The following is a 22813-nucleotide window of genomic DNA, read 5'->3' as shown; positions in this document are numbered from 1 at the left end:
ACGCGCCCGACCTTTTCTCACCTTTTCCTCCATATCGCCGATGCTTGTCGCCCGCTGAGGTTGGGCGATGACGTCATTGCGCAATTACATAGAACGGCCATCTTAGCAAAAATAAGAATCATTTGAAAGTTTTCTTAACAACCTTGCTAACTTTGAATAGTTTGCCAAATATCTACGAGTCATTTTCATATGATTTGTTCAATGACAGTAAGAAAAATACAAAAGTGCTGAATGGCAAAGACATAAAGAGCTTCATAAAAATGAGTTGCACAATTGACGTCTTGCCCTTGAAACTCTGTGGATACTAGCGCACAAATGAACCCAAATGCTCATTGAAGACATTAGGCTATTGTCGTAATACAATCGTCATAACGATAAAGACATGCATTAGTTTCACAAATTCCTACAACCCCAATTCCAATGAAGTCGGGCCGTTGTGTTGAACATAAATCAAAACAAAATACAAAGATTTGCAAATCATGTTCGACCTATGTTTCATTGAATACACGACAAAGATATTTCCTGTTCAAACTGATCAACCTGATTGTTTTTAGCAAATAATCCATTTTCTGTCGCGCGGGTCGCGGGCGTGCCGGAGCCCATCCCAGCTGTCGTCGGGCAGGAGGCGGAGTAAACCCTGAAATGGTTGCCAGCCAGCCAATCGCAGGGCACAGACCAACAAACAACCATTGCACTTACGGGCGATTTAGAGTCTTCAATGAACCTAGCACGCATGTTTTGGGGATGTGGGAGGAAAGCGGAGCGCCCGCAGAAAAGCCGCGCAGGCACGGGGAGAACACGCAAACTCCACACACGTGGGGGCCGGGATTTGAACCCCGGTCCCAAGAACTGTGAGGAAGACGCTTTAACCAGTCGTCCACCGTGCCGCCTAGCAAATAATCCTGAACTTAAAATTGAACGTTCCAAAAAAGCTGGGACGGGGTCGTGTTTCGCACGGTGTTCATCATCATCACCTTTTCTTTGAACAACATTCAATAAACGTTTGGGAACTGCGGACGCTCATTGTTGGAGCTTTGCAGGTGGAATTCTTTCCCATTCTCGCTCGATGGACAGCTTCAGCCGTTCAACGGTCCGGGGTCTCCGTTGTCGCATTTTACGCTTCATAATGCGCCGCGCATTTTCAATGTTGGTTTTGGGCCTCGCCGCTTCCATGCGGCGATTTCTCCAGATTCTCTGAACCTCTTGATGATATTATGGACCCACAATGGATGAAGTCCCACAATTCCTTGCAATTGTGCGTTGAGGAACATTGTCCTTAAACTGTTGGACTATTTTCTCACGCACTTGTTCACAAAGAGGTGAACCTCGCTCCATCTTTGTCTTTTTTGCCGCCTGTCCCAGCTTTTTTGGAACGTGTTGCATCCATAAAATTCAAAGTGAATGATTATTTGCTAAAAACAATCAAGTTGAGCAGTTTAAACATGAAATATCTTGTATTCAATGAAATATAGGTCGAACATGATTTGCAAAACATTGCATTCTGTTTTGATTTATGTTCAACACAACGTCCCGACTTCATTGGAGTTGGGCTTGTACATATCTGAGAAATCATTTGCTATTGGCTGCCTCGTCCTGGCACTTCATGAGGCCCCCTCCAGTGGGGTTAACGCTAAAGACAGCTTGAGTCACATTTGTAAAAACAAAAACAAAACAAAAAACGAAGATGGATTTGTGTTCGAAAAGGGCAAAAATCTGATATGTCAAAAGATGTCGTGAGCATCTTCACAAAACATGTTGCAAATCATCCGACTTCATTTGGGACAGATAACGGTAAAGACATTTTGCCATTAAAAGTTTGAAAAACAATTTCGAAAAATGAACAGTAGATGGATGATCATTCAAATACTCAAAGCAGTCAAATTAAATTCGGTGGGGCGTGTCTTTTCCGTTATTGGGAAAATCCTATGAAAATGACCCATAAATGTGTAGTTATGTCACCGCATTATTTCATATACACAATTGTTACGTGTATTGTTAACAACAAATTGAATTTGAAGTCAGGTCACGGAAAATTGTGGCACAAAAATATGAAGTGTTCTTTTTATGTTAAGAAATTATTTGCTGAAAAAAGTGCCTGTAATATCTGTTAAAAGTGAAGATTTAAAAAAAAAAATATGAAGGCGACATATGAATATGAATTGCTCGTGGGCCCCATCAAGCGGTGATCTGGCCCCCAGGCTGCGAGTTTGACACCTGTGATTTACAGGTTCTTTAACATGAAGGTCGAGGCACTGGCTAATTAACGGACTTTCTGTTGCTCGGATTAACGGCACGGACGGCTCTTCGTTTGTTTCTGTGTGTGTTTTACTGCCCCCGGTGGCCAAGGTGGACGCAGCACATGGAGTGGCACAAAGAAATTGAATTGCGGCATGAAATCATGACGCACAAACTGATTCATGCGTTACATTTAATCATGTGATCGCGCTCCGTTTTTATCACGTCCAAGATTACAAATGGCTATTTCCCTTTTTCCAAATGTTGTTGTTGTTGTTGTTTGTTTTCTGGAGGCTGCGGTCTGAACTACCACAAGCGCTGCGCCTTTAAGATCCCCAACAACTGCAGCGGCGTGAGGCGACGCCGGCCATCCAACGTGTCGCTGACGGGGGGGCCGGCCGTCCCGGGGGGACGCTCGCCGTCCGCCGAGCCCTCGCCGCCGCCCCACTACGGCGACGAGGCCCTGCTGGTCGGCACACTCGCGCGCACGCACACGTGCGCCCGTGAACGTGTCTCACTTCCTGTTTCCTGTTTTGTCTTCCAGTCCCCCGTCAGTCCCAACACGGAGGTAAGACCAACAAACGAGGGTTTCAAAAAAGGGGTACGGCTTCAACCGAGGTTCAGGCTTTCAAATTGAGTAGTAGGGTTTCTAGCCTCAATGAAAGTTTTTAAACGAGGGTTCATGTTTCGAGTAGGGTTTCAAGACAGGTTCGGGGTTTCAAAAAAGGGTTAAGGTGACAATTTAGGGGTTTGGGGGTTTGAAATGATGGTTTCAAGACAGGGTTAGGTTTTTAAATCAGGTTTTCGGGCCTGTGTTAAGGGTTAGGGTTTTAAGTTAGGCCTTTGGTTTAAATTTGGGGTTTCGGGTCAGGATTGGGGTGTGAGTGATTCTTGATGATGTCTTGAAAGAAGGGTTAAGGCTCGGAATCGGGCCTTCAAGGCCAACTGGTGTTTGAAACGGAGGCGAATGCTTGGAATGAGGCTTCAAGTTGCAAATGAGGCTTTGAAGCCGCTGTGCTGCCGCCGCTCCTCCCGTTGTCGGCGCAGAAGTCGGCGTCGGCGTGGTCTGCGGACGCGTGGCGGCTTCGCGAGCGCCGCGCCAGCTGCCAGTCGTACGTGGGCCGGCCCATCGAGCTGGACAAGCTGCTGATGTCGAAGGTCAAAGTTCCTCACAGCTTTCTCATCCACTCGTACACGCGACCCACCGTTTGCCAGCACTGCAAGAAACTCCTCAAGGGGATCTTCAGGCAGGGACTGCAGTGCAAAGGTACCACGCGGCACACTAGTAGCTTCAGCACACTACTACGACCACTGTCTTACCGGTAATGTTTTTTCCCGTCATGCACTCGTAGTCGCTCGGACTCTACTCATATCGCCCACTAGTAACTTGTAGTTACTATTTATGGAACGCCAGCTGAGCATTTATTAGATCAGCCCAAGCTCCATGAACTAGTACACTCTTGGTCTTCACTAGTAAGAAAATTCAGCACACTGGTAGAATGACTGCCTTACGGGCTACTTGTACACAATTCAATTTGACTGGTAAAATACTAAGCTGCAATAGTACCATTATACAACGCTCAACTTACTAGTAATGTCCTGGACCCAAGCAGTAGCGCCAAAGTGCCCACGAGCAGTTTTGCCTCAATAGTAGTATCAACTAGTACATTTTGTGTAGTGAATGAAAATCAGTTCACTGTTAGACAATTGTTACTCATACTTACCACTGGTGACATTGTCAAATTCTACAAATTAACACTGAATGCTTCACTCGTGGTACTAGTAGCATACAGCTGTCAACTAGTAATTACTTACTCCTCTTGTTCCCGTCCAGATTGTCGCTTCAACTGTCACAAGCGTTGCGCTGCCAAAATTCCAAACAACTGCTTGGGAGAAGTTGCCAGAAACGAAGGTACGCACACACACAATACACACACACACACACACACACACACACACACACTCGGACGCTTGAACCGGCAGAGCTACTGAGTCCGGGGGCGGAGTCTGACGGCAACGTGGCGGACGGTTGCCTTGACGATCACGAAAGGGGTGGCGGCCTGATGGACGACGCGGACGACGTCGTCATGACGACGGACGACATGAGCATCGCCATGATGACAGAAGCGGGGCCCGGAGACCTCGGCGACACGCAAGACCCGGACGGGGACGAGTCCAACCGAGCCATCAGGTACACACACACACAAGGAATAGGGTTTCAAGCCAAGGGTAGGGTTTCAAATGACTTTTTCAAACCTGAGTTAGGCTTTTAAATTAGGATTCAAATTAGGTTTTCAAACCAGGGTTCAAATCCAATATTAGGGTTTCAAAAAGTGGTTTCAAATGTGAATTATGGCTTCAATTTAGGATTTCAAGCAAGAGTTAAGGTTTTAAATAAGTATTAAGGTTTCAAACAAGGGTTTACAGCTTGGGTTAGAGTTTCAATTTAGGGTATCAAACCTGGGTTAGGGTTTCAACACAGCATCATGGTTTCAAGTTATGTTTTCAGAGCAGGTGTGGTGATCCACGCCCTGCAGTTCCTCTTTTGGAGCACGGGTGGCGCCGCGTGCCTTGTCTCTCCCTCTGCCCTTCTGTGTCCCTCGCAATCAGCAGCACTGATTACCACCCGCATTTAAAGTTCCACAGCCTTCGCCTGAGTATTGACGCTTGTTTCCGACTCTCGGCCTCCCAGGTTTTTGGGATACGGTGGTATTATCCCACGACCCGCATCGGTACTCACCCGACCGATTGTGTTCCTTCCGGGCCGTCCCCGTCCACGCCGGCGAGCCACACCACCCGCTCACGTTCCCGCTTACTGCTCGCTCCTTGTTTCCGACGACCCACACCTCGCCGAGGATATCCCGACCCTGTGACCATTCTCTAATTCACATTCGCTGCGCTCCGTGACAGAACGCTCAGGCCGTGACGGACCCAGCGACTAGAGAAGCGTTGAGGAAAGCGCTCGCCCATCGGCAGACAAGACAAAGCCCTCGGCGAGATCATGGACTCATTAAATCCCCTGACACAACAAGTATGCCTCCTGTCCTCTCAGAGCCACTTCAGCAATCCTCCCGTGAGTATTCCTCCTGAGCCCGCAGCCTCCGACCAACGCCGCCTCCCGTACAAACGGACCTTACTCCGGGGATTGAGGTTCATGTAGCCAATGTGTGTTCAACTGTACTGTAGTATTCGACCTCCAACCGCTGAGCTATCCCACCGACAAATCTAAGATCGCGTTTGTCATTAACCTCCTGAGCAGCCAAATGGGCTACTGCGCTTTGGCGTAATTCCTCACCTCACTCGACTCCTTTATGGCAGAACTCCAAAAAGTTTTTGATCACCCCGTTAAGGGAAGGGAAGCCACTCGGCGTCTCCTAGTTCGAGTTCCGTAGCATCCTATTGCATCGATTTCCGGACACTCGCGAGTGTATGCGGGTGGGACGACGCAGCGCTACGGGGAATTTTTTTTAAAGGGGCTATCAGAACAACTTAAGGACCAGAAGAACCTATGCAACTAGGCATAACCCGGTGAGACTCCCTCGAACAAGAGTGCGGCTTCACTCAGCGACTATGCATCTATTGTGGACAGCCTGGTCACTTCATTTCCACCTGCACTCTCAAACCAAAAGCCCGGGCTCACCATAACCTGAGAGCGTCATGCTGAGCCAAACCAACACCTCCCAAAGTTCTCCCTCCCATATGACTGTTCCCGCATGTATTCTTGGCTCCGTCCGCAACACACCAGTCTCTGCCCTCATTGATTCCGACGCTGATGACAATTTCATCCATGAGGGCTTGGCGTGTCAGCTCCAGCGAAACCCTCCAGTTATTTATCATCCATTTCCCAGAGACGCCACTCGTCCTCGGCATCCCTTGGCTCAAAAGACACAACCCTGCCATAGATTGGACCCACCTGTCTCTCACAGGTTGGAGTCACTTCTGTCATTCCCGCTGTCTCCTTTCGGCCGTCCCGTCCTCCAGCACACCTCAGCTACCAGTTACACCTACTGATCTCTCCCGAGTCCCAGAAGATTATCACGACCTATCCCCCGTGTTCAGCAAGGACCTCGCCATCTCGCTTCCCCCACACCGCCCCTATGACTACGCCGTTGACCTTTTGCCAGGAGCCCCTCTTCCCTCCAGCCGCCTCTTGAATCTTTCCCGTCCTGAAAAAGAGGCTATGGAAAATGATATCCGTAACTCCCTGGCTTCTGGACTCATCCGGCCGTCTTCGTCCCCTTTTTTTGTTGAAAAGAAAGATACCACTCTCCGCCCCTGCATTGACTTCCGAGGCCTCAACGAAACCACTGCAAAAAACAAAGCTCCACTTCTCCTTATCTAGCCCACCTTTGAACCCCTCTGCGATGCCCAGATATTCACGAAATTTGATTTACGCAACGCATACCATCTCACCCGCTTCAGAGAAGGGGACGAATGGAAAACGGATTTCAATACCCCCTTTGGACACTTCGAGTACCTGCTCGCTCCTTGTTCCCGACGGCCCGCCACCTCGCCTTGGATGTCCTTGCCTGTACCAACCTACAATAAACCATTCTAAATCTACTCCCTACGCCTCAGTCTGCTCTTGGGTCCAATTCACATCCTACTATGCTGCGTGACAGTAGGTCTGGGGGTTTGAATTAGGATTTCAAGCAAGAGTTTAAGGTATTCATTTAAGGTTTGACCTAGGTTATAGTTCCAAATGGAGATACTTGGGTTTCAAACCTGGGTTAGTGTTTCATCTAAGTGTTGCAAATTATGGCTCATAAATGCAGTTTCAAGCCTGGAATAGGGTGTCAGGCATGGGCGGTTTCTGATACGGGCAGCCACCAAGGGCAGCATTCTGTGGGTGGGCGCACACACACACACACACACACACACACACCGTTGAATTTCTTCCAGGGTTGTGCAATCGAGGGGGGGGGCATAGAGGGTTCGTAGACTTTAAACAGTTACAGAACTGTTATTTTTTCGGCCGAAAAATCTCTTCCACCCCCCGGTTTCCCAGAGCAATCAACGGCTTTAATTTACAGAACAGTAAGAGTACCTGTGACAGACCCCTGAGGTCTACCAGTCTTGTTCATTCCAACACACAACTTATGAATGGACAACTTACGAGTCAATCAAACGTTTGTGCCACCCCCGCAGCCCGTCGACCAGTAACAACATCCCACTGATGCGAGTGGTCCAGTCGGTCAAACACAGCAAGAGGAAGAACAGCAACGTCATGAAGGAAGGATGGATGGTCCACTACACCAGCAAGGACACACTGGTATGAATAGCATCGAGCATGTAGCCTAGCTGCTAGCACCTAGCTTTATGCCTGCTGTCTTCCTGACTGGGGCAAGTTGGAGTTGAATTCCTAAATGATGTCGACACACACAAGATGGCACTTAAGCACCACTTTTGCTGAACTGAAGCTCCTCAACTCACTTTAACATAGTTCCTTAGCACTAATATGTCAAAAGACGGTGGCAAATCCCTACTTTTGTTGTAATGAAGCTCCTCAACAAAGTTCCGTGGCACAGAGATGGCACCAAAGCACTACTTTTGTCAAAATGAAACTCCTCAATTCACTTGAACATAGTTCCTTCGAATGAACATGCTACAAGATGGCGCCAATGCACTGCTTTTGTCCAAATGAAGCTTCTCAACTAACTTCAACATATTTTTTGGGGCCAAGTGGGCGCCAAAGCATTATTTTTACATGAGACATGTTCACTCTACATTATTTGTACAAAATCGATTGGAACTTCCTGAACATTAAGTCAAATGTGAGTTTTTTTTGTGAAATATGATGTCAATTGTATTTACTAATAGGCAATTGTATGTTGCGTTTCAGAGGAAGAGACATTACTGGCGGCTGGACAGTAAATGCATCACGTTGTATCAGAACGACACAGGAAGTAAATATTACAAGGTAATCTACATACAAAAACAAAATATGACAATAACATTAGGAAAATTCATCACCAAAAAAGAGGGCTTGATTATGTCAAATGTTTGTCGCGCGGGTCCTTCAGGAGATTCCACTGTCGGAGATCTTGTCGCTGGAGGCCGCTCGGACCTTCTCGCTTCTCCCGGACGGCGCCAACGCGCACTGCTTCGAGATCGCCACCACGGCGGCGCTGGTTTACTTCGTTGGCGAGGACCAGCACTGCTCCGACGGCAACGCCGACGTGCTGGTGACGCAAAAAAAAATAAAAACTACACTGATTGGTCACATTAGGTACACATGCGCGACACATTCGTTATTTGATGAGTCATCGAACGTCACTGCCGTGCTCCTCCCACACGAAAATTCAAATTCTTGCCCATTTATTGTTTTCGGTTTGTGCAGTACGTGCTCAGAATTTGGTCGCAATCCACCAAAATCTGTGAGACAAGTTTGCTTTCGAAGGCCGACAGAAGCTTCTTGAGACTTTTTTGTGTGTCTGCTCGTGATGACATGGTTGGCGGTCAGTCGAACTGGTCGAGGGCGCTGATTTTTCAAAATCCTGGAAAGGACCAAAGTCACCGTAAAATAGCCAGTTCAAAGCAAAATGGCCGGCTTCCTGTGATTTTTTTTTGTGGGTCTGCTCATGATATACACTACATGCTTCAAAAATGGGGGCGGAATTTTCCCCAAAATAAAAGGACCCCTGGAAATGCTAAAACTTCTGCCTCAAACCAAAGGGGAAGACTTCCTGTGTCTTTTCAGGCACGCCTTTTTGAGGCTTTTTTTGTGGGCGTACTCATGATACGCATGTCTACCAAATTTGATGTTTAATGGGCTGAATTTTCATCAAATTTGGAGGGTGGCCAAATTGAACCTAAAATGGTTTTTTGGTAGTTTTTTGGCCTGGCTTCTTGAGACTTTTTTGCGGGCCTTCTCACGATGGGCAAACTTCACGTTGCCAGGTGAAACTGGCTTTGGTTGCTGAATTTTCTTAAAATTCAAATGACCGCTGGAAATGTTCAAAATGACCATAAAATGTCTGCTTGAAACCAAAGTGCTCAACATCCTGTGTAAGTATTTCGAGTTTTTTGTGGGTCTACTCTGTGGGTGATTGTGAAATTTAATGCTGCGAAATTTCAAATATTCTGGTTTGCAACGGCCGAATGTTGATCGGATGACTCTGGTGGTGTACCTAATGAAGTGTCCGGTGTTTGCGTTGACGATGTCACTTCCTCCCAGGTGAGCGGCGTGGGTCAGGACGTGGCCCGCATGTGGGAGATGGCCCTCCAGCACGCCCTCATGCCGGCAGTCTCCACGGGCGTCTCCCGCAGTTGCCACGGCGACGGGCACAGTGAGTAAATCACAAATTATGATCATCATTTTTAAATACGGCGGCGCCGCCGACTGTTCTCGTCCGGGTGCCGATCGGTGGTCTGCGGGCGCCGACTCCTACGCGAAGCCCTCGTGGATATTTCAGACTTTTATTGACGTCAAAGTGGTCGTGACTCACGTCTATTTGAGGGTTCTCTCGCCACGCAACATCAGCTGAGAGGATGGAAGGGTTCACTTGTGAGAGCAGTTCCATTATTTTGTGCATCTCCCTCCTCTGATTAACATTCGAAATGAGTATGCGGGGCGCAGTAGCGACTCAGAGAGTTTCGGGGGGAATATTCAGCCGCTGGAGCCACTTGGAGTTAACAACGTAACATTTGGTATGCGGTTCTATCGTGAGGAGACCGACCAAAAGCAAACACACAGGACGCCCACCATTTGCTCTGAAGTGGCCATTTTAGGCTTCATTTGGTCATTTCCAGGGACCCTTTGAAAACAAGCATGACATTTGGTAGGCATGTTTATTGTGGGTAGACCAACAAAACAAGTCTCAAGAATCCATGGCAAAAAGCATACAAGGAGTCTAGCATTTTGCCATTTCACATTCATTTTCCAAAAATTCAGCCCCTAAACTTTCACTTTCGCTGAGCAAAAACTGGAATTTGGTTGGCGTGTCTATCATGAGTAGACCAACACAAACATTCTCAACAGGTTATGCCGAAAACACACAAGACGTCTACTGTTTGAGAATAAATGAATGAAATGAATTTCCAGGGATCCTTCGATGATATGAAAATTCAGCCCCCCGGAACCAGTTTTGAGTTAGCAACATCAAGTTTGGTCGACGCGGCTATCGCGGGTAGCAACCGAAAAGTCTCAAGGAGCCAAGCCTGGCAAGACACAGGACGTCTGCCATTTTGATATCAATTGGAAATCTTGGGGTCAATTTCGTCATTTCCGGGGATTCTCAGGGCATTGCATCGATCGCAACAGGACTGTTCTGATTGTCTTAGAAGATGTTTCACTTCTCCTCCGAGCAGCCTTCATCAGTTCATGCAACAAGCCTTGTGAGTCCTTCTCTTTCTCATTGAAATGTTCTCCTTGTGTTTGTTGCAGAGGAAATCTCCATCAGTATTTCTGTCTCCAACTGTCACATCCAGGAGAACGTGGTGAGAATACACACACGCACACGCACACACACGGTAACACGCGCACGTACGCACCCAAGGTGAGCGTGCGCCCGGTTCGCACGGCGCCTCTGCCGGAGATGATTGTGATTACTCGGTGAGGCTGACCGAGCGTCGCCATGGTGACGCGTGGTAATTAGGCAGTGAGCAGCCACTAATATTGTCTTCTTTGTGCGCTCCTGACCGAGGTGTGATATTAGCCTGTCAGCTTACGCACGCACACACACACACACACACACACCAGCTGATGTGACAATACAGCTGGAAATATTTCATACACAAGACATCACCGCAAAAATCACAAAACATGCAAGGAAACACGCAACTACATGCAGCATAAGCACAATATAGACACAAAATCCACACAATTTCAACACAATGTCCACAGTCACAACAAATCGACACACCATCTACACAAAGTCAACACAATTTACCCACAACACACACGCAACATAGACACAAAATAAATATAACATGCACACGACATATACACAACATACACAAAATCCACACAATGTCCACAAACATCACACAAACACACAAACATGCACACATTCACACACCTACACAAAATCCACACAGCATGCACACGACATTCAGACAAAATCGACACAAAATCAGCACACCATGCACGCAACATTAACACAACATAAACTAAACACACCCACAACAAAAAACAAAATCCACACAATGTCAACATATCCTCCGCAAAAAATACACGCAAGAAACGCAAAGATACACACACTAAACACACCACATTAACATATCCACACAGCATCCGGAGAACACGCCTCCGCTTGCATCTGCCTTCCTTTAGTGCCACTGACACACGCACACAAACACGCACGCACACGCTCACAAAAAGTGACACCTCTCGACTTTGTGTCTCGTTGCAAGTCGATGAAATCAAATATCCACCTGAGCAAAATCATCAAGAACATCGCGTCTGCTCGGGAGGAGATTACAAGTACCCGAATCAATCCACGAGTAGGACCAGTTCAGCATCTGATTAACCCTTCAATACGATCAAAGGAAGTCCCACAAATTTGGAAGATCGCAGTCGTCACACCCATACTCAAGTCTGGAGATTTGAAGACAGGGCTGTGATAAAAATTTTAAACAACTTCGACCAGCAGACCACAGTATTTTGATTGGGGAAATGCTTTTTTTAAAAAATGTAACCTGCAGCTCTGAGCTCTGATGTGGTTTAACTCCTACCTGGAAGGAAGACAACAGCGTGTGAAGGTAGATGGGGTGCGCTCCAATCTCTGTCTGAAGGACTCGGGAGTTCCACAGGGATCACTTTTAGGTCCACTTCTGTTCTCAATGTACATACAGTAAATGAGCTTTCAAATTGGCGTCAGGGTGATAATTGCCAACTGATGATACTGTCATCTGTGTCACTGCCGAAAGAGAGATGAACTGCGTGAGCACATTATTGAGTCAGTTGACGAGTGAGTCCGTAAGTGAGTGAGTGTGTGTGAATGAGTGTTGTAAATTACTGAGTCAGTTATTGAGTCAATGACTTAGTCAGTCAGTCAGGAAGCAAGTGAGTGAGTGAGTGAGGGAGTCAATGGCGATCACCACTGGTTTCTAAAAGCTCTCGGGCCGAGAGCTGCTTGAATGACTTACAGTCAAATAATTCAATCAATCAATCAATAGTTGTTTTGTATGTTTCAGGACATCAATTCCATCTATCAGATCTTTCCAGATGAAGTTCTCGGGTCAGGACAGTTTGGAATCGTCTATGGGGGTAAAACACAACACACTTTTCAAAACTAACTCACACAAACTCATCTCGTGTGTGTGTGTGTGTGTGCGCGCGCGTGTGTGTGTGCGTGCGTGTCGTCAGGGAAACACAGGAAGTCGAGCCGCGATGTAGCCATCAAGATCATTGACAAGCTTCGCTTCCCCACCAAACAAGAGAGCCAACTGCGCAACGAGGTGGCCATCTTGCAGGTAAGGAAACACACAGGAAGTGGAGGACAGGAAATCAAGGAGGACTGTTACAGGAAGTGAAGGATGGCTACAGGAAGTGGACCGTATCAGGACGGGACAAGGGGCGCGTGTGTTTTGCGTTTCCTCGTAGAACCTGCGCCACCTGGGCGTGGTGAACCTGGACTGCATGTTTGAGACTCCGGAGCGCGTCTTCGTGGTGATGGAGAAGCTTCACGGAGACATGCTGGAGATGATCCTGTCCAGCGAGAAAGGTCGACTGCCCGAACGCATCACCAAGTTCCTCGTCACGCAGGTCGCACTCACGCTGCTGCTGCTGCTTCTTCTTCTTCTTCTTCTTCTTCTCTGTCGTTTCCTGAGTTAGTTCATTTGTTTGTCAGCTTGTTAGCGTTTGTTTCTTAGTTGGTTTCGTTGTTTTTGTTCGTTTGAACGACAGTTATTTACCTAGTTTGATTGTCAGTTCATTTCTTCATTATTTTAGAACGTTTTCCAGTTTGTTCTTTCAGTGTTTAGTCAATTTACTAATTTGTCTATTTGTTCGTTATTTTTCTATTTTGTTGATATGTTAGTCAACTCATTGATATTTAATTTGTTTTGCTTTGTGTTTGTTTAGTTGATTTGCTCTTCTGCTGCGTTTGTGCGTTCGTTCAGATCCTGGTGGCTCTGCGTCATCTCCACTTCAAGAACATCGTCCACTGCGACCTGAAACCCGAAAATGTCCTGCTAGCGTCGGCGGATCCCCTCCCGCAGGTGACCCACGAACCCACGCGTCGGCCGGGAAAAAGGCACGGCGGGCGACCCACGGTCCCGTTTTTTTTTTTGTTTTGCGGCAGGTGAAACTGTGCGACTTCGGATTCGCTCGCATCATCGGCGAGAAGTCGTTCCGGCGCTCGGTGGTGGGCACGCCGGCGTACTTGGCGCCGGAGGTGCTCCGCAACAAAGGGTACAACCGCTCGCTGGACATGTGGTCGGTCGGCGTCATCGTCTACGTCAGGTACCTTCGCGCCAGGTGGCGAGCGCTTGCTTTTGGGAACGCACAGGGAGACCGAACCGAAAATATTTGATTGGTTATCGCCGTGAAAAAACTTTGATTCCCAAGTCCTCCTGGTTAGTTCATTAGTTTGTTAGTCACTCGGTCAGTCAGTTAATTATTGTTTGTTAGTCAACTACTTAATTTGTCCTTTTTTTCATTCAGTCAGTTCGTGTGTTTTGTGTGTTCCTTTGTTAGTTAGTTAGTTAGTTAGTCTGCTGGGTCAATAGTTAGTTACTTTGATTATTAGTTTGATAGTCCGCTACTTGGATTTTCCTCAAGTAGTTAGTCGTTAGTTCATTCTTTAGTTTGTTAGTTTGTTGATTAGTTGTTTGTGAGTTTGTGTCTGTTTGTTTTTGGAGAGTTGCATTCGGTCAGTTAGTTTGCTAGTCAGTCGGTCAGTTGGTTGTCCGCTACTTTGTCAGCCGGTCAGGCAGTCAGTTAGTCTGTTCATTATCGAGTTTGTTACTTTGGTGTCAGTTAGTCAGCAGAGACGGGGGAATTCGAGTCAAATGACTTGACTCGAGTCGACTCGAGTTGCCAGTTTTCTGACTTGCGACTTGCTTGCCAAATGCTTCAGAAAGACTGGACTTGACTTTGACTTGACCTACATGACTTAACAAGTCATCTCATTTAGAGTTAGACATCTGCATTTGAATTGAGACAGTTTGCATTTTTCTTTCCTTTTTTGAAAGTAAGAAACGTTTAGTGGGGGGGGGGGGGGGTTATTCGCGCCAACCTGGCAACCCGGTCGGCGTTGTTGCGCACTTTCCAGTGTGACGTAGCCACCCGCACGGACAACGATGGAAGGAGCGCCAAAGAAAATACAATTTCGATTTTAGGATTTTATGTCTGCAAAAAGATGACGGCAATCTGCATGGCTTGTAACTCACGCATTAGAGACAACAACAAGACCCATGTCGAACTTCATCTGTCCCGACAAAACTCACAAAGACGGGGAAGCTAATTGAACAGTTTAGCTAGCTGGTCAAACATTAAGTGCCATAGACTGGTTTGGGACGATTCAAAATAAAAATGCTGTGATTGTGAGCGTTTTAGTCCAGCTAAGTAAAGTAACTGGGGGTGGGACGCTTTATGCTAATTGTCGCAACCTTTTGTTTCTATCATATACTGCCCTGCAGTTCCATTGTTGGAGCCAGGAGGGCGCTTGTGTCCTCCCCTCTCTGTTTTCAGCACCTGTCTTCAATCAGCCTCATCACCACCGGTGTAGATAAGCCCGGGAAAATCCTGGCCTAAGTATTGCAGCCTCTGCTAGCGGTACCACGGCCCGCCTTATGTCAAGTAAGCTACACTGTTCCTCGCTTCCCTTGTTAACTCTTGTGTCTCCTCGTTCTCAGTGCTCCCCTGTGTTCCTGACCCGCGTCATTCCTGCCACCAAGCCAGCCGCCTGTTCTGTCCACTGCCTGCCACCTGTGCACGCCGCCGCTGCCAACACATCCAGGACCATCCAGCAACTGTTCATCATTTCACATCTGCCTCCGCCTGCTCTTGGGTCCAGCTACTCCCCACACGTGACAGAATACTTAGGCCACTATGGACCCAGCAACTCCGCAGGCTCTGAAGAACGCACTAATTCTCCAAGGCGCCCACATTGGACGACAGGACAAAAACCTGCAAGAAATCACCCAATCGCTCCACTCCTTTTCGCAACATGTCTCCTTCCTTTCCCACCAGATGCAATACATGCAACCCCCTGTAAGTACTCCTCCCGAGCCCGCAGCCTCCGAGCCACCCCGCTTCCCGTACAAAGAACCTCATGTCCCTCTGCCCGAGCCCTACTCCGGGGACCTAGGTGGATGCGGCCAGTTTATTCTTAATTGCTCACTCGTATTCAATCTCCAACCGTACAGTTATCCCACCGAACGTTCCAAAGTAGCATATGTCACTAACCTCCTCCACTTCATTCTGGCAAAACCCCTCTCCCGTCCTCCTTTCCTTCGATTCCTTTTCCGCCGAACTCCGTAAGGGTTTCGATCACCCAGTTCAGGGCAAAGAAGCCACCCGTCGCCTCCTCACGCTCACGCAAGGCGCTAAATCAGCAGCAGAATATTCCATTGAGTCCATTGTAAGAATCCTCCCACTCGAAGCACCACGCCGTCGGCTTCTCACCCGCCTCCCGCACCGTCTCCCGCACTTCCGTCACTCCCAGTAGCTACCACAGACACCATGCAAATTGTTAAAACGCGTCTAGACCCAAAGGAACGTCAGCGTCTAGTCATCCAGCGGCTATGTATCTACTGCGGTCAATCCGGTCACTTTATTTCCTCATGCCCCCTCCGATCAAAAGACCAGGCTCACCGCGACCCGAGATCGTCGTGGTGAGCCAAACCTCCATTCCCTCAAGCTCTCCCTCTCGCATGACCGCTCCCGCTTGCAATTTAGTTTCTGCTCAGAACACCCCCCATTACTGCCCTTATAGATTCCGGTGCCGATGACAACTTCATTCATGAAGCAATAATACACCAGTTCCGAATCCCACTCCAACCACTTCCGTCCCCAAAAAAAGTCACAGCCCTGGACTGTTATCCCTTTCCCAGACACCCCATTAGTCCTCGGAATTCCCTGGCTCAAAAAACACAACCCCACCATCGACTGGACACACTTAGCCATCACCGGATGGAGCCCTCACTGCCACTCACACTGCCTGCTCCCAGCTATACCGCCCTCTGATAAATCGCCTCCCTCTTCCACGCCCGTTGACCTCTCTCGACCGAGTCCCTGAAGAATACCATGATCTCTCTCCGGTGTTCAGCAAAGACCTGGCCATTTCTCTAACCCCCCCCCACCGCCCGTATGACTGGGCAATTAATCTGCTGCCGGGGGCCCCTCTACCTTCCAGACGTCTCTACAACCTTTCCCGACCTGAGAAAAAGGCAATGGAGGACTATATCCATGACTCTCTGGCTTTCGGACTCATACGACCTTCTTCTTCTCCAGTAAGGGCCGGCTTCTTTTTTGTAGAAAAGAACGACACCACACTTCGCCCATGTGTTGACTACCGTGGTCCCAATGACATCACTGTCAAAAATAAATCTCCGCTTCCCCTCATCGACCCCTTGTTTGAACCCTTCTGCGACGCCCGGATAGTCAGCAAGTTGGATCTACGGAACGCCTACCACTTCATCCGTATCCGAGAGGGGGATGAATGGAAAACCGCTTTCAACACCCATCTCGGACACTTCGAATACCAGGTCATGCCGTTTGGATTGAATAATGCCCCTGCTGCCCCGAAAAATGTGAATTGCACCTCTCCTCCATACACTTCCTGGGCTACGTTATCTCTAAAGGACAACTACAACCCGACCCTGCCAAGATCCTAGCCGTCGTTAACTGGCCCACTCCCACCACCCGCAAAGAACTACAAAGTTTCCTTGGATTCACCAATTTCTACCGTTGATTCATCCGTAATTACAGCAAGGTCGCAATTCCCCTCACTAGCCTCACATTCACCAGCTCCCCCTTTCAGTGGACCCCGGCAGCATCCCAAGCATTTAGTCAACTCAAGACCCTGTTCACCAGTGCGACTATTCTTCTCCACCCCGACCCCTCCCTCCGGTTCGTGGTCAAGGTTGACGCCTCAGACACGGGGCAGGGGCTGTCCTCTCGCAGCGGGACCCCACGACCCAGAAACTTTACCCCTGTGCCTTTTTTTTCCCCATCGTCTGTCCCCTGCCGCGAGGAACTACGACGTCGGCAACCGAGAGCTATTGGCCATGGTATGGGCCTAGGAAAAGTGGAGGGACTGGCTGGAGGGGACTGAACTACCATTCATCATTTGAACAGACCACAAGAATCTCTCTTACCTCCGTTCCGCCAAACGGCTTAACCCTCGACAAGCTCGCTGGGCTCTCTTCTTGAGCAGGTTTCATTTCAGTCTCTCTTTCCATCCTGGCTCCAAAAACAGCAAACCAGATGCCCTGTCTCGACTTTACTCACCCCCCTCCAGCCCTGACGAACCGGAACCCATCCTTCCTTCCTCATGCTTCGTTGGAGCAGCCACTTGTCAGATCGAACAGGTGGTTCAAGATGCCCAAAAGACTCTGAGTCTTCCCTCCGTTGTGTTGCCGCACGCAACCCCTCCTCCTGGAGCTCATTCCTCCCATGCATTGAGTACACCCACAACTCCCTCACCACTTCCGCTACCGGTATGTCCCCATTCATGGCTTGCTATGGTTACCAACCCCCATTATTCAAAGAACAGGAGCAGGCAGTGGCAGTCCCCAAAGTCAAGGATCATCTCCGGAGAATCCAGGCAGTGTGGAAAGACGTCCGCACGGAATAAACACCTCGCGGACCGTCATCGCTCCCCGACACCCGAATACAAGGTGGGCTAATCTGTCTGGCTTTTTTTCTCACGGCCTCCCGCTTCAGACAGAGTCCCGGAAACTCACTCCGCATTTCATTGGTCACTTCCCCATTACCAAGATCATCAATCCCTCTTCCGTCCAATTGAAGCCTCCGCAGTCTCTGAAAATCCATCACACATTCCACGTCTCTTTGCTGAAGCCTGTCTCCACATGCGCGCGGTGCACCGGTGTATATAAGCCGGCCTGTTCCCGAAAATCCTGGCCTAAGTATTGCAGCCACTGCTAGCGGTGCCACGGCCCACCTTATGTCAAGTAAGCTATCCTGTTCCTCGCTCCCAGTGCTCCCCTGTGTTCCCGACCCACTTCATTCCTGCCACCAAGCCAGCCGCCTTTTCTGTCCACGCCGCCGCCTGCCAACACATCCAGGACCACCTCCATAACCTTTCCTCAATAAACTGTTCATCATTTGACATCTGCCTCCGCCTGACAGTTTCGGTTCAAAATAGGCACGCAAAAGTCACTTTTTTTTCTTGGAGTTTGGAGACGTTTGGGTTCGAAGGATCACTTTGCACTACGATCACGGTGATAAAAACGTTGACAAATGTGCGTTCCACTATTGGTACGCACAGTACAAATTGTGAGTAGCTACGAGCGAATATCATTGTCATACTACTGAACACGTTTATGGAAGTGTCACCATCAAAATGTCATCTGTTGTGGCGGCGCCGTGATAAAGCTGTCTGCACGATGTTTTCAAAATTGACACCACAGCATATGAAAAATCACCTTTAATCTAATGACAATTGTCAATTGTCCCGCTTCAGTGCTTCTAAATCAATGAACAAACCCGACTGAGTATTTTCATGAAAGGAGAGAACGCAGGAGGAATGCAGATTTTCTTCACATTACTTTTGGCAACATTTTGATGTCATGTATGAATTAATCCCTTCATTCTGAATCTCTTTCATTCTCCGCTAGGTACACATCGAATTATATTTGAGCAACAGAAAGCAGTCTTGGCCTTTGCTTCGTTGTGTTCTCTTAAGAACCGTCGGAGTCACACGGCTGTCATCACAAAGTACACAAATCAAGTTCAGTTACATTTGTTTGGAAATACAACTTGAAAACAATTCAATCAATCATCATCTCAGTTGTTGTTCATTTCACTTTGAGAACACCTTTTTAGTGTTACGATTGATGGCGGGAAAAAAATTGTGAAAACCCCTTTTATGAGCACTCCAATATATGTTAGGACAGGAGCAAGATTGTATGACTTGACTTGCGACTTGCTTGAACCAAGTTAGGAGGACTCGACTCGACTCGCTTGAAATGTCGCGGCGACTCGACTCGACTTGCTTGAGTCGGCCCGCCGTGACTTGCGACTTACTTGAGACTTGAAGGTTATGACCTGAGGCTTACTTGTGACTTGCACATATGTGACTTAGTCGCACCTCTGTTAATCGGTCAGTTTGTTTGTTTGTAAGTTTGTTTCTTTCTTTGTTTGTGAAGTTACTCCGTTTGTTCAATAGTTAGTAAACCACCTTTGCTGTTACTTAGTTGATGAGTTAGTTTGTTAGTCAGCTCCTTAGTGTGTGTGTTTGTTAGTTAGTCAGTCGTTCAGTGTGTTCATTCGTTTGTCAGTCAGTTTGTTCCCGCCGTGTCATGTTTTGCTGTCTTCAGCCTCAGTGGAACGTTCCCGTTTAACGAAGACGAAGACATCAACGATCAGATCCAGAATGCCGCCTTCATGTACCCGCCGCACCCCTGGAAAAAAGTCTCCCCGGAAGGTATGTTACATCCCGTTTTAAAAATGGACACCATACCTCCTTTGTGTATTCCCCCAGAACTTTCGAGAACTTCACATCCCAAAAATACATCTCTATGACTCACAAGACTTTTGGGAGAGTATTACATGGACTGACGAGATGAAAGTTGAGCTTTTTGGAAGGTGTGCGTCTCGTTACATCTGGCGTAAATGCAGCAGAGCATTTCAGAAAAAGAACATCATACCAACAGTCTAACGGTCAAGTGGTGGTAGTGAGAAGGTCTTGGACTGCTTTGCTCCTTCAGGACCTGGACAACTTAGTGTGATTGATGGAACCGTGAATTCTGCTATTTAACAGAAAATCCCGAAGGCGAATGTTTGTGACCTCAAGCCGAAGCGCACTTAGGTTCTGCAGCAGGATAACAATCCAAAACACACCAGCAAGTCCACTTCTGAGTGGCTTAAAAAAAACTAAATGAAGGTTTTGGAGCGGCCTGGCCAAAGTCCAGACTTGAATCCGACTGAAATGCAGTGGCATGACCTTAAAAGGCCGTCCATGCTCGAAATCCCTCCATTTTTGCTGAATTCAAACAATTGTGAAAGGGGGAGTGGGCCAAAATATCTCCACAGAGATGTGAAAGACTCACTGCCAGTTCTAGAAAATGCTTGATTTCAGTTGCTGCTGCTGAGGATGGCCCAACCAGTTCTTTGGTTTACTTTTACTTTTACTTTATTACTTTATCACACAGGGCCAGGTAACTGAATAGTTTTTTTCCTTAAATGAAATTGACATTTCAAACATCATTTTATGTTCACTTGGGTTATATTTGTCTGTTATTTACATTTGTTTGATAATCTTAAACATTAAGGTGGGGAAACTGCCAAAATGTACGAATTTGAGAAGGGGGCCAATATTTCTTCACGGCACTGTATCTTGTTTCTCATCAACTCATTAGCTTTTCGTTTCCACCTGGTCTCGTCAGCCCTGTTCCCTGTGTCAACCAATCAGCTCTTTCCAGTCACTCGTGTCTTGTCCAGGTGTGCCTCGTTGTCTCGTCAATTTCTTTGTATTTAGTCCCCTGCTTTCTTTCAGTTGGTTGTTGATGTCACGTAGCCTTTGTTGTCTTCGGTGTTGAGTGTTTTGGTTCTTCCGTGTTACTTTGTTTCATGTTTTTGGACTTTTAGTCTACTATTTTTTTTTAAACATGTTGTAGCACTTTTTCTTTTGCCTTTTTTCTAATAAATCCTTTTGAGTACATCCTGCACTCTTGCTTTGCCTCCCTGCTTCCCTGCGCTTGGGACTTCCACTTTTGCATCCACACCAAAACCCAAATCTCTGACAAGTAGTGATTCTAAATCACTGACATTTGTACGTTAGGCAGAACTTTGGGGCAAGCGTGGACTTTTGAGGAACACCAAATGTGACCACAGTAGGTTCTGAATTTGTATATCCGATCGTTACAAACCGCATCCGCCTATTCAGGTACGCCTTAAACCTTTCACCAGCATGACTGTTTGATGCTAGCGTATGCAGAAGCTTTGCAATAATATTCATAAATCCCTTCTTTTTTTTTTTTTTTTTACAGCACTTTTCTTGATACTTTGCCAATTTCATACCTCAATGTATTCTGAGGTGAAAGATCGGAAAAAGCACTTTACATGACCTAAAAAAGAAGGCTTTAAACAATGGATCTGTGTTTGATATGTTGCTCCGAGGTGAAGCTAAAATCACTAACGTGACCTCCTGAGGTTAAACATTAGTTTGTTGATGAGCTTGATCTTTTGTAGTTAGATTATTCTTAGTTCTTACACTAAGTATGTAGTCAGTCAGTTAGTTAGTGTTGTTCTGATGCTAAGTTAATCCCGCTAACGTGAGTGCCTGTGACAGAATGTAGCATTTGACGTCGTGCGGTTTTGTTTGTTGCCGTGATGCTAAGTTAATCTCGCTAACGTGACTTCCCGTGACAGACTGTTTGACTGGTTTGTGACGCGGTCGAGCGTAACATGAATGAAATATGAAGGGAAGGACTACGCGGACTTTGCGTTCGCCTTTGTTAGCCGGCCTCCCTCCCGCTGGCTTTAATGAGCAACTTTCACATCCGCCGAGGTTGGTGTTAGCGTTAGCGCGCTAGCCCATTTCACGCCGCCTGTCGACCACCATTACGCTCATGCCTCCATCTTGTCCCTCTGAGATGCTTTGGTTTTGTTTTGTTTGATCATCGCGGCGACCTCCACTCATGGTCAACTTTTTTTTCGAGAGTAGCGTTAGTGAGTGAGTGAGCGAGTGAACAAGTTAGTAAATTGGTAAGGAAGAAAGTTAGCGGGTCAGTTAGTTGGTTCTTCCTTCATGTGTAATTTTGTTGGTTCGTTTCTTGGTTAGTTCGTTATTTTGTCGGGGTTTTGGTTTGTTGTTTTGTTCATTTAGTTAGTCTATTCATTAGTGAGTTTGTTATTTGTGTTTGTTTGTTAGTTAGTTAGGCCGTTAGTTAATATTATTTAGAGTGCTAATGGTTTTGTTTGGCTGTTTGGTTGGTTGTTTATGCGGTAGTTAGGTAGTTTACAGTAGTTTGCAGATTAGTTTGTTAGTTCGGAAGTTAGGTTGTTCTTTCGTATTTCGTGAGTTCATCGTTATTTCTTACATGAATTAGTTCGTAAGTTAGTTGCATTTTGTTGCATATCGTTTGTATCGGTGTGTGTGAACGGTGGAAATCGCTCGGCGTTCTTCTTCGGCTTTGCGTCGTCGCCGGCTCGTCTGCCTCGCGGTCGTTTTGGTCCCGAGGAGGCGGCAGGAAGTCAGAGAGCGAGCAAGCGAGTGACTCACGGGCGTTTAAGTCGGACGAGCGAGCGAGATGACAACAACAGCGTGACTCACGCGCCCAAATAGACAAAGACAAATTGATGTGGCGAGCAGGTGAGGACGTCGTCTCCGTGCGCTTGGCCTCCTGCGTCACGTCGAACGTTTTCCATGACTGAAGGCGTCGCTGCGGCAACAAGTCACTTGACGCAAAATGTCGCTTTAACTCTTCATGTGGTGGGTGAGGG

At 47.4% G+C, this 22813-nt stretch overlaps 1 protein-coding gene across 6 annotated transcripts in view; it reads left to right on the top strand.

The window, feature by feature from the left end:
- Positions 1–22813, top strand: part of prkd1 (protein kinase D1) — a 30552-nt gene that overhangs the window by 5782 nt on the left and 1957 nt on the right. The window contains exons 4-19 of one of the 6 annotated variants that reach the window (XM_061777107.1): positions 2529–2704; positions 2780–2822; positions 3245–3502; positions 4070–4147; positions 4219–4426; positions 7384–7507; positions 8078–8155; positions 8259–8420; positions 9413–9524; positions 10622–10674; positions 12373–12445; positions 12545–12651; positions 12782–12943; positions 13300–13398; positions 13482–13642; positions 19687–19793. In XM_061777107.1, the coding sequence (XP_061633091.1) occupies positions 2529–2704; positions 2780–2822; positions 3245–3502; positions 4070–4147; positions 4219–4426; positions 7384–7507; positions 8078–8155; positions 8259–8420; positions 9413–9524; positions 10622–10674; positions 12373–12445; positions 12545–12651; positions 12782–12943; positions 13300–13398; positions 13482–13642; positions 19687–19793 (2001 nt within the window). Of the gene's footprint in view, positions 1–2528; positions 2823–3244; positions 3503–4069; positions 4148–4218; positions 4427–7383; positions 7508–8077; positions 8156–8258; positions 8421–9412; positions 9525–10621; positions 10675–12372; positions 12446–12544; positions 12652–12781; positions 12944–13299; positions 13399–13481; positions 13643–14820; positions 17874–18984; positions 19094–19686; positions 19794–22813 lie in introns of those variants that run through there. The other 5 variants (XM_061777106.1, XM_061777104.1, XM_061777103.1 and 2 more) reach the window with 5 other exon arrangements.

The sequence above is a fragment of the Phyllopteryx taeniolatus genome, chromosome 6, assembly GCF_024500385.1.
Source record: "Phyllopteryx taeniolatus isolate TA_2022b chromosome 6, UOR_Ptae_1.2, whole genome shotgun sequence".
Lineage (NCBI taxonomy): Eukaryota > Metazoa > Chordata > Actinopteri > Syngnathiformes > Syngnathidae > Phyllopteryx > Phyllopteryx taeniolatus.
Note: the sequence above shows the minus strand (reverse complement) of the source record. Positions and strands in the feature narration are given on the sequence as shown.